The sequence below is a fragment of the Simochromis diagramma genome, unplaced genomic scaffold (genome assembly GCF_900408965.1).
Source record: "Simochromis diagramma unplaced genomic scaffold, fSimDia1.1 OVJJ01000674.1, whole genome shotgun sequence".
Taxonomy (NCBI): Eukaryota; Metazoa; Chordata; class Actinopteri; order Cichliformes; family Cichlidae; genus Simochromis; species Simochromis diagramma.
The window spans coordinates 318,006-330,585 of NW_024387360.1; the positions used below are offsets into that span (position 1 = coordinate 318,006).

The 12,580-nt window shown below is 41.8% G+C and overlaps 1 protein-coding gene across 1 annotated transcript; it reads left to right on the top strand.

Annotated features, from left to right (window-relative positions):
• The first annotated feature begins 645 nt into the window (after window positions 1–645).
• On the top strand, window positions 646–6,876 carry LOC120718783. The gene is made up of 3 exons (XM_040007489.1): window positions 646–691; window positions 1,514–2,983; window positions 4,263–6,876. Exons 2-3 carry the CDS (start codon window positions 1,617–1,619, stop codon window positions 6,178–6,180), a joined length of 3,285 nt encoding a protein of 1,094 aa, XP_039863423.1. The 5' UTR covers window positions 646–691; window positions 1,514–1,616; the 3' UTR covers window positions 6,181–6,876.
• Window positions 6,877–12,580: the final 5,704 nt, after the last annotated feature.

A 12,580-nucleotide genomic window follows, 5' to 3' on the forward strand; every position in this document is an offset into this window, starting at 1 on the left:
CTTAAGTTAACTGAAATAACTGTTAAAAGTTTGCTCACACACCATCAACATCCAACACACAAAAACTCAAAAGACGCTAAAGCGTGTTCTTCATGTCAGAGAGCTGCTCAACATGTTTTCATGTTAGTGTCTCTAGGACTTGATAAAAAAAGCCCTGATTGAATTCACTACCCAGGTCAAGTGGAATGAGTGGAATATTTCCCAAACAGAGAAATCCAATAACAAAAGATAAGATCCGTTTCTTTTTTCTATCGTCTCTTTTCTTATGGTAGATTTATTTCTCTGAATCTCCACAGCAGCAGGTGGAGGAGATGGTGTCATCATAGATTCTGTTTATAGAACCAAACTCAGTGGAAAGGCCAGACTTTAAGGATAATTGAAAACACTTTCAGACATCAGTATATGTAGCCACTAAAGCTGGTAGGTCTGAATTTCCCACAGAAAGTTCTTTCATATAAAAGGAAAAAGGAGGAGGTGAGCACTCAGGGCACAGAGACCCCCCCCTCTCCAGCACACATGATGGAAAGGAGGATTTCAGTTGATGTGCACATGAATGATTTGTGTTTCCTCTGCAGGTAGAAAGTGTGTGTGAGCTGAGCAGCATGGATCAGTGTGAGGACAGAGAGGAGGGAGCCCCTCCCTCTAAAAGCACTCTGTGTGGGGAACATGAGAGCCAGACCAAAGCTCAGAGGTGAGATGACCATCTCTAACTGCTAACTCTCCGCCTATATTACTCTCTTTCATACCTCGTCTCAATAATTCGCCGTGTCTCGTTTCCTCACTAGCTTGCTCATGGAAGGTTCACGAGCGAAAGACAGAGAAGAGAAAAATCTGTGTCCTCCTAGGCAGGGGCGGAAGGCGGAGCCTGTACCACGTTTCAGCAGCTCATTGGCCTAGAGTAACACGTGTCTAAACCAGAACAGTTAACTCCTTAACTGCTGCACCTATGGTTTATTCATTATAAATGAGGTGTGCTGCTTAGATTTGTTACACCCCGGCCTAGGCAACCGGTGTGCAACACAGGAAAAATAAAAATAAAGGAAAAAAAACCTACTACGGTTCTCCACAAAAATCCCAAAACGAAAGTATCGACAACTATTTACATCAAAGCCAAAATAAGACATTTATTTACATCAAAACACCAAATTATTTACAACCGGGGGGAAGATCGCAACAATGACAAACTGAAACACAGGGCTTAAATACACAGAAGGAGCAATCAGGGAATGGACAACAGGAGGGAAACACAGCTGGGGCAAATCAGAACTGACGAGACAAGGAAGCCTAAACTGAACACACTGAGATAAGACAGACTTTCAAAGTAAAGCAGGAAACACATAACAGTCACGCCTAAAACAAAACACTGACAACACCAAAACGTAACAGATTAATGATTCTTTTCTCATTCTGGCATATTTTATCTAAGCCATACTCAAATGTGGGTTACATTTGTGAAAAGTGCTATATATATAAACTTACTTATTTACTTACATAATCTATATTTTATTTAAAGGAAATATGAGAGCATCATCTCCAACAGTGATCAGAAATCTAAGGGACCTCCTGCTGTTTACCAGCTGAAAGCAAAAAAAGAGAAATTTGGAACTCTGACAAGAATGACTGTTGGAGAAAAAAATCTATACAAGACAAACAGAACCATCTTACTGGTGGGAGAAACAGGAGCAGGAAAATCCACTCTGATCAATGCTCTGCTCAACTACACCATGGGAGTGAAGTGGGAGGATGGAGTCTGGTTTACGATGGTAGAGGAGGAGAAGAAAACTCAAACAGAAGGACAGACAGAAAGTCAGACATCAGATGTGATGGTGTACGAGATCTTTGGTTTTGAAGATGTAACTCTGCCCTACTCTCTGACCATCATCGATACTCCTGGTTATAGAGACACCAGAGGGATCGAACATGATGACATCATCAGTCACAGATTGTTGGACTTGTTTCAATCAGATGATGGAGTCCATGAAGTTCATGCAGTGGGTCTGGTGATGAAGGCGAGTGTGAATCGACTGGGTGACCGACTGAAGAACGTCCTTGATTCAGTGATGTCTCTGTTTGGAAAGAACTTGGAGAAAAACATCATAGCTCTAATCACACACTCAGATGGAAGCAGACCTAAAAACCCTCTTCAAGCTCTTGAAGCTGCAGAAATTAAATGTGCCAAAAATAAGCAGAATCACCCATCCTACTTCCTGTTTAATAACTGCCAGCTTGAAGATGAGGAAGAAGAATTTCTAAAACAAAACTTTGAAAGATCAGAGAGAGGAATGAAAGAGTTCACAGCCTTCCTGAAAGAAAGTACACCTCTAAAGCCAGAGGCAACTCCTGAAGTGTTAAAAGAAAGTATCAGACTGACAGCCTGCATCCAAAACCTGCAAGAAAGAATCAGATTCACTGAAGTGAAACAGAGAGAGATGAAACAGAGTCAGGAAGCTCTGCAGAAGAATGAAGTGGTCACTCCATGTGTTGTTTTTAAACATAAAGAACCTATCAGAGCAGAGACGTGTGGGGTGGGGGTTAAAGCAGCTGTCAGCTGCACAGTCTGTGAGGAGAACTGTCACTATCCTGGATGCACAGTGCCCTTAAATCACTGTGAGGTCTTTAGAGATGGTCTCTGCACGTCATGCACCAACAAGTGTCCTGCATCAGATCATGTGAAAGGAAAGTGGAGATATGTGACCAGGATAAGGAGCGGTCAGGAGAATGAACCACCAACAAAAGAGAAGGATGTTGATTTACTTGGAAAGGAAATGAACCGACTGACAGCTGAGAAGGAAAAGTGGCTCAATGAGTCCTACCAACATGTTGTCAGACTGGAGCAGATCGCTCTGAAAGCTGATTCAGCATCCACTACTGTCCACTTGGACTTCTTGATTGAGAAGATGAAGCAGAAAGGAGACACAGAGAAGGTCCAGAAACTGGAGGAGATGAGAAGGAGAGAGGATAAAGGAACCAAAGGAGCACAGAGGTATGTCAAACTACAGCACTGACAGCAAAGTGACTGTTGGTTATAATTATTAATAAAAAATGTAGTTCATTTAAATTTTAATTATAACAATTATAATTAATTACTATTTTCTTTTCAAAGGTATATGATAAATAAGAGTGTAAAGATTAATGTCACTCCTGAAACACATCAGTGAAAGTTTGTCCTGGGTTTATTTCACTCTCAGCATTCAAACTGTTTCCCCTCTCACACAACAACAATGAACTCTATCTCTCTCTCTATATATATATATATATAGAGAGAGAGAGAGAGACTCCATAAGAAAAAAACGGATTCTCATGACTCACAAAGAAACTGGAATCAATCAGTGATTTGTGTGAGAACATGAAAAAATTATAAAGAGACATTAACATCTGGTTTAAATGAGGGAGAATTACACCAACCTTTTTATAGTGAACAAAAACTACAACTGTGTGCAAAAAGAAAAAATGACTCCAGCATCTTATTCCCAGATCATCATGGCCACTTCAACCATTTCCAGCTGGGAACCATGGCCTCAGATGGTGCTGATCCTTATCTGTGTCACTATAAAGAGAAGGTTACAGCTGGAGGTCATTGTTCAGTCAAGGACTAACTATTTCAGTTAATGGAAAATAAATGTTAAATAGAGTCTAACTGAAACAGTAATGCCAATTTTTGTATCAAAATAAAAAATAAAATAAACTGAAATGATTTTGGGATGTTAACTTGTCTGTTAACTGCTGCTAAGTGCTTTGAGAAAGTGTCACTTACTGTGCTGTACTGTACTGTGACACCCGCTCTTGAAGGATTTAAATCTGCCCAGAATATCATGCCAATATTCTAATACTGACAATAAAAACTAACACTGTAGGAATCCAGGCCAGCAACAGCTATGATCCACCCAGCTGATGTCATGCCAGCCCAATTAAAGGTTGCGGTGGAAAAATATTTGTTCATCCTGTGAATTACAAATAAAGAAATAAAAATAGAAGCTGTCTTCTGTTTACGTGGGCAGTGTACAGTCAGCATGCACTGTCACTTTTGTCTCAGGAATATATAAAGTATAATATAAAGTAGCAGTGTGACCACGGATGCTTTGGGAGAGCAGACGGGAAAAAAAGAATCTAATTGAAAAATAGAAAATAAAAGCTTTTATTCTATGTGATTTTTGATTCTGGCCAGAAAATGATCAGCTCAGTTTTCAGTGTACAAACTAACAACAGGAACATGTTCGTAATGTTTACGTTTGTACTGAAGACATTTTTGCTTTACTCTGCAGGATCAGTTTGATCTCATCACCACATGAAGACATCATCTCAAGCAGTTTTCTCATCAGGTCAGGACCTCCTGCTGTCTACCAGCTGAGACCAAAGAAAGAAATGATTGGAACTCTGACAAGAATGACTGTTGGAGAAAAAAATCTAATCAAGACAAACAGAACCATCTTACTGGTGGGAGAAACAGGAGCAGGAAAATCTACTCTGATCAATGCTCTGCTCAACTACACCATGGGAGTGAAGTGGGAGGATGGAGTCTGGTTTACGATTGTAGAGGAGAAGAAGAAGAAAACTCAAACAAAAGGACAGACAGAAAGTCAAACAGAAGGACAGACAGAAAGTCAGACATCAGATGTAATGGTGTACGAGATCTTTGGTTTTGAAGATGAAACTCTGCCCTACTCTCTGACCATCATTGATACTCCTGGATATGGAGCCACCAGAGGGATCGAACATGAGGACATCATCAGTCACAGATTGTTGGACTTGTTTCGATCAGATGATGGAGTCCATGAAGTTCATGCAGTGGGTCTGGTGATGAAGGCGAGTGATAATCGACTGAGTGAGCGGCTGCTGTATGTCTTTGATTCAGTGATGTCTCTGTTTGGAAAAAACATGGAGAAAAACATCATAGCTCTGATCACACACTCAGATGGAAGCAGGCCTGAAAACCCTCTTCAAGCTCTTGAAGCTGCACAAATTAAATGTGCCAAAAATAAGAAGAATCAGCCAGTTTACTTCCTCTTTAATAACTCACAGTATGAAAACCGAACAGAAGAAAACAAGTCTTCAAAACTTTCATGGGAACTCACACAGGAAAACATGAATCAATTGACAGACTTCATGGGAAACTCTAACCCTCAAACACTGATGAAAACAGCCGAAGTGTTAAATGAACGAATCAGACTGAAAGCCTGCATCCAAAACCTGAAAGAGAGAATTGAGCTGGCTGAACTGAAACAGACAGAAATCAGACAAAAGAGAGAAGCTCTGAAGAAACATGAAGAAAAACAACGAGAAGAAAAGAAAAAGCTTGAAGAAGCTAAAAAAATCTACGAAACTCTAAAGAACCAAGGAGAACAGAAACGTGAAGAAGCTCTAAAAATCCAACAAACTATAAAGGAACTTGAAGCAGAGATGAAGAGGAATGAGAATTTCACTGTAGAAGTTGATGAGCCCTACAAAGAGAAAGAACCCATTGATAGTGGGATGTGGGGTTTCGTTTTTTATGAAGCAGCTGTCTGCTGTACAGTCTGTGAGGAGAACTGTCACTATCCTGGATGCACAATGGCCTGGATTCCTGCACTCTGTAAGGTCATGAAAAGAGGCCGCTGCACTGTTTGTACCAACAAGTGTCCTGCATCAGCTCATGTGAAAGAAAAGTGGAGATATGTGACCAAGACAAGGAGGGTAGAGAAGACTGATGAAGAAATGAAAAAGCAGTATGAGAAGAATGTGTCAGAATATGAGATGAAAGCCAGAGAGTTAAAAACTGTTACAGAGGAAGTGGATGAAACAAAGAAAACAGCAGCTGATTCATCACTAAACAAACAAGAAATGCAGCAGAAATATGAAAAGTATCAAAAAGAAAAAGAGAAGGAGGTTACCCTGTTAGAAAATCTTGAAAAGGAAATGAAACTGCTGACAGCAGAGAAGTCACGGTTCCTGGATGAGTCCTACCAACATGTTGTCAGATTGGAGCAGATCGCTCTGAAAGCTGATTCAGCGTCCACTGTTGTCCACTTGGACTTCCTGATTGAGAAGATGAAGGAGGAAGGAGACACAGAGAAGGTCCAGAAACTGGAGGAGATGAGAAGCAGAGTGCATGAAAAAAACAAAAAAGCAGCATATTGGTACAAGTTTACTCAAGCAGCATCAGCTATCAGAAACATTGGGAAATCCTTGGTCTGGCGTAAGTGAAGCATGTAAAGAAGCATCATGCAGCTGTGTGAATGCCTTTTTTTCTGACACACTCTATGCTACATGTTCAGATGTACACAACATGGCTTTTTGTTGTTGTTTTTGTTGTTTATGCTGACAGATGGCATATTACTTCTAAAAAAGCCTGTTATTGATTATTGATCAGCACTGACGTCTCTACTTAGAGATCAGTCAGTTTGTTTAGCAGTTCTTTGGTCCTAAGGAGAAGTTACTGTGGCTCACTGTTTGTTTTATGCATCTGACATCAAATCTGTACCAAATACAACATGTGGCTCTGTGTGCTTTGGTGATGCCTGCAGAAAAATGTCGATTGCTTCCAACATTAGTTTCATCTCAAGAAAAAAAATGTTTCTCACATGAAGGAATTTTCCAAATATGTGAGAAATGTCATTGAATTTATATAATTTAAACATGACATGAAAATGATTGATCAGTAAAAATATGATGACCTTTCTATCAAAGTTCTCAGTAGTCAGTATAATCGTTTAATGATATAAGTTTGCATATGGTAGAATAGTGCATGTTGAGCTTTTGATGACTTAGGCTGTTGGGTGGTGATGATGGGTTTAAATTTTATTATTGTAATTTGATGATGATGGCCTCCTTGTAAGACGGGAACATCATGTATGCTTTCATATTTTATCCAGTCATTAAAAAAATCTAAATTCTCATTTATAAAGAATACTGTCCTGATTTTGTATTTTGAGGTAAGAGACAAACGGCTGCAAAGTCCCCGTGAGGTGCGTCAAAACAATGATTTTATTTAAACACATATATGTGGGAAGCCGAGCACGATCACCCAAAAAGCATCGACCTTCCCAGAACCATAAATGAGCAGTCGTATATATAACATAGTTGATGACGAGCATCAAGGGTCAAAGCAGATAACTAACATGCATCAGTTCCAGTAATTCCGACCTTGGACACATTCAAAAAAGAACAGTTCCTTCCTCTGTTCCTCTGCCAGATACTTCCTGTCATTTACTGCACTTCACTCATCTGTGGAACTAAACTGTCACGTATGCAGGTAAAACAATTTTGCAGTTTCGAGCAAAACAAGTCTAGATACTGTGTATGTGTGCAGGCAGCCTATGTGTGTCTTGACCTCAGTGCATGACCTATTCTGAGTCATCTGTTACCAGGCAAACTCCAATGCAGCAGGTTGCTGAGTGCACACAGGCCTGTATTCTGTTTACAGGTTATATGTGGTGTATTGTATTGTAAGCATGAATGCAATCCTTTCATAGCTCGATGAATTTCTCAATTGATCGGGCGGAAGTCGCGCTGCCCGAAGCTTCAGACCATCAACTGACCGAGCTTCAACTCTTTAATTAGCACAAAAATGCAATATGGATAACATGATTACAGTTGCACCTGCAATGAAAGATTATTATGTAATTAAGTTCACACCTGAAATACAAACTTTAATGTAACATCAACAGCTTCAATAAATGCTCTGATGAAATGATAATGATAAACGATAAGTGATGCAACAGTAATGATAATGGTTATGAATAGTAACAGTAAAATAATATTCTAATCTCCACAATACTTTGAATTATTGCTTTTTCTTTATTAATATACATGTATTTCACACAGATATTTGTACTTATGCACATGACAAGTGTTACTACATAAACTCCACAGTCGGTTATTGTGCAGAGCAGAGCTGCCAGCTGTGCTGTAAATGCAGTGAGGGCGCCCCCTGCTGTTTAACGATCAGTACAACAGTGTGTGAGAACAGCTCCCTGCCTGTCTGATGTCACTATCTCCACAAATACATGTGTTTCTGTCACGTTGTTCTAATGTTGTCAGTGTGAGCTTTATCCTGCTGCTCCTCTCATGCTGACTCAGTAAACTGGTTGTGGGACAGTAACGTGTCACTGACACAATCCAGGGACAGTCCAACATGTTGTTGTCTTTCAGTGAGTGCAGAGGATGTTGGAGACACTGAACTCAGACACAGTGTGGAAATAATCCAACTTTGACTCTTCAGTGTTTCTGAGCCCAGTCCTGAAATCTGATCTTCTTCCAGCTGATCGATGCCTCGGATTCTTTCATGTGTTCATGCTGGATATTTGTGATGGCTCAGGCCGAGTGGAAACATTTTGGATCCTTTCATGTGGACTTGATCTGTTCAGATTCTCTGTATTCGGGTCTTCCACATGAATCGTCTCCTGCTCGATGCACTTTTTTGTCAATCCTCAATAAAATCTGCTTCATTCAGTCACTTTGCTCAGAGAGTCTTTACTGGATCATCAGCTGATTTTCTTTGTTTCTCTTTGTTCCTCAAACACTTTCAGTTCATTGCGAGCAGCAGCTCTGACACACCAACACACTCAGCAACACACACTCAGCAACACAAAGCTCCATCACAGCTGAGATTTCATTCAGTTGTCAGGAACAACCTGAGTCTTCTGGAGGAAGCAAGCCCCTAAAATGCTCTTTACATTCCTGTAATTAGTGATACAGTTCCACTGTAACAACAGTATAATCATCTATTTATATTTATTTATTCATCATTAAAACATTAGTATTACAATACATTATACATTATAATACAGTAACACTCATCATGACAACAGCAGCATATCCTCACATGTAATTATTAGTCTCTGCACTATGATGTATGTTTTTCTTCCACATTATAAACATTCGAGGCCGTCTGAGCATTGAGTGTTCACGCTGTATGAAGCCTGCAGGTAAAAATACACCAGTCAGCTCATGAAACATCCAAAACCTGGATTTTTAACCAGAGTGAGATCCACGAGTATCAGTTATGACAAAAATAGACTGTTTGTGAGAGAGACTCACCTGGTCTCTGGTTGTAAAGCATTCAGCTCCATCTTGGTTCATTTTTCAAGTCAAGTTGCTTTACTGTCATTTCAACCACGTACAGTGGTGCAGTACACAGTGAAATGAGGTGACGTTCCTCCAAGACCAGGGTGCTACATGACACACAATCAACACAGGACTACATAAAGTGCAAGTGTGTAGAAGCTGCAAAAAACCAAACAAAGACAGTGAAACACCAGACAGAACAGAAAATACAGACACAACACTGCAACAGAAAATGTGCAACAATGACAGTGGCTTCTGCAGAAGACTGAGCATTGTGGAAAAGTACCTTGGTGTATGAAGGTGCGCATGTGTTTGTGTGTGTGGGTGGGTGTGTCCAGTCACTGAGTGTTCAGGAGTCTGACGGCTTAGGGGAAGAAATGGTAAATGGCCTGTATTTGTAGAGCGCTTTACATATCCAGTCATCCACACATTCACACACTGGTGATGGCAGCTACATTGTAGCCACAGCCACCCTGGGGCGCACTGACAGAGGCGAGGCTGCCGGACACTGGCGCCACGGGCCCTTGACCACCACAGTAGGCAACGGGTGAAGTGTCTTGCCCAAGGACACAACGACCGAGACTGTCCAAGCTGGGGCTCGAACCGGCAACCTTCCGATTACAAGGCGAACTCCCAACTCTTGAGCCACGATCGCCCTCAGAAACTGAACGGTAGTCTGGTCGTGAGGGCCCAGATGCTCCAGTACCTGTTTCCAGAAGGCAGCAGGGTGAAGAGTGTGTGTGAGGGGTGTGTGGGGTCCTCCATGATGCTGGTGGCTTTGCGGGTGGAGCAGTTGCTACAAGTGTCCGTGATGGGGGGAAGAGAGGCTCCAGGGATCTTCACAGCTCCTCTCACTATCCGTTGTGGGGTATTGCAATCCGATACGGTGCAGTTACCATACCAGACAGTGACATAGAATAGGGATAGGAATGGGCAGGTTGTTCCACAAATTAGGTGCAACCAGGGCAAATGCACGCTCACCTCTGGTCTTAGGCAGAGATCTAGGCTGTACCAAGAGTAAATGGGCTGATGATGTGAGGGCTCTCCCAGGGGTGTATGGTCTAAGGAGCTCAACGAGATAGCTAGACACTGTATGGTTTATGATTTTAAAGGTGAGCAGCAATACTTTCATTAAACTTGGTATTTGATAGGGAGGCAGTGCAAATCAGCAAGGACAGGAGTGAAAGAGGCAAACCTGCCGGTTGCAGTCAAAAGGCGTGCCGCAGCATTTTGGACAAGCTGCAATCTATGGAGCAGACTGGAGCCAGAAGTAGAGGGAATTACAGTAATCCAATCAGAAGGTCACCAAGGCATGAATCAGCTTCAAGATCCTTGTGTGTTACATAATGCTTTGCCTTAGAAATAAGAAGCAGCTGGTAAAAGCTAGATTTGAGTGCAGAGGATAGTTGTCTATCAAGTTTGGAAGAGCTATATCACAGAACACCTAGATTGCCAACAGTGTCAGAGAGGAAAGTGGCAAAGGATCCAAAGGATCAGCCAACTGGCCCCGGGAGACATGACTGTGAAGAAGCCTGTCCATTCTCCTGCTCTTCTTTCCTCCGTTTCCATTTGCAGTCTCGTGCCCTCTCTCATTAATTCCAAGAATTCATCCTTCCTGTCTTTCTTTTGTCCACTCTTGGCTGCAGCTGGCCCACTGCTGAACTGGCCCTGGAGTGTCCTCCTGGATGGAGACAATTAGGACTGGAGCCTGGTAGAAGACTCTGTCCCAACACCTCATCCATAAGGACAAACCAGCACCATTTAGCAGCCGTGGGCTTCCCACTCACTGCCTCGCCTGACCCTGGATACTTGCAATCCTAACAGCAGAGGAAATCACAAGTGGCAATGGACAAAAACAGCAACAGTACAGGTTTACACGAATAAGTTCAAAAGACTAGAGTTAACAATACATATTTTAACATTACTGTACATACTTTGTTTTGCTTTTTTGGCCTGCAAAGGGGTGGTTTTTCCCACCAGGCCCATCTTCACAAGAATTGCCCTAACAGACAGAATATAAGAGAACATCCCACTCATGTTAGTCCCTGAACAGCATCCACAGCAAACTGTACTAAATTAGGACCACAAGACCAAAAACATTCACTCTGCCTTACACGTAACAGAGTAAGAACTGCATACTATTGCTGTACCTGCAGCCCACAGTGGCTCACGTTTTAGCACTGGTGAAAAGGTGTCCGTTGTCTCACTGGAGTTTAATAAACTCGCCGTCTGCTCCTTGCTTTCTAAAATATAACAGGACACAGGCGTAGATTCTCAATCATCTCACACTTCTGCTAATCAGCTGTTTAACGTTTATTCAGCTGTGTGAAAACTATAAGTTACTATAACAAACCGATTTACTCAGGAACAAATGAAACACTGAAAAAAGCCAAACAATAACATGTTTAAGTTATCTAAGTGACTTATGTACTACGTTTAACCTGAGTAGTCAAAGACCGCAGGGGGTTAAAAGAACGATGTGCCGTGAGTTCGCTGTTCTCGCGGCCTCTACTGAGCCTCGAGCTCCCGGCTAGCTATCGAGCTGGTGGGTAACAGACATCTCCGAAAACGTCGGAGCACTTTTGCAAATATGTGGTGTCTTGATAAACCGAGCAGATATTTGATGTTTACACAGCTACATTCTCGCCAGAAAATATGTTAAAAGTTTATTTTGTGACCCAGAAAGAATAATGAGAGTAATATTAAAACCAACCCTTATGTTAAAAACCAGCGGCACTGTGCATTTACAGTCACGTAAGTTTAATGAATGTAAAATAAATGACCTTAATATTTAAAATGAAACTTCCATTAACTTTAATATCTTAACATTAACAATTTCTACCGTCTCTGTAGCTGCTGCCATCGTTAGAAACTGAACTGGCTAGGCAGCGCTATGAATTCTGGGATAGGTTGGGCCACAAAGTACACACCTGACCCATACTTCGAATCAGGGGAAATGAAGGCCGCATTTGGAGCAGCCTTCATCGCCTGGCTGTGACGTGATCGGCCTTCAAATGCCTCTGAAGGATGAGGCCCCTGACTTGGGACACAGCTAATGTTAGACCTCATGTGGCTGGAGCGTGTCAGCAGTTCCTGCAAGACGAAGGTATTGATGTTATGGACTGGCCCACTCGTTCCCCAGACCTGCATCCAGTTGAGCACATCTGGGACATCATGTAGCACCACAGACTGTCCAGGAGTTGGTGAATGGTTTAGTGCAGGTCTGGGAGGAGATCCCTCAGGAGAACATCCGCCACCTCATCAGGAGCATGCCCAGGTGTTGTAGGGAGGTCATACAGGCACGTGGAGGCCACACACGCACTGCTGAGCCTCATTTGGACTTGTTTTAAGGACATTACATCAAAGTGTTTTTCCACTTTCATTTTGAGTGTGACTCCAAATCCAGACCTCCATGCTTGATCTAACTACATATTTAATAAGAATATTTCATTCGTTCACATCTGGGATCTCTTATTTTTGTGTTCCCTTTATTTTTTTGAGCAGTGTAGTTTTGTGAGCTTTAACCTGAGATTCTGGC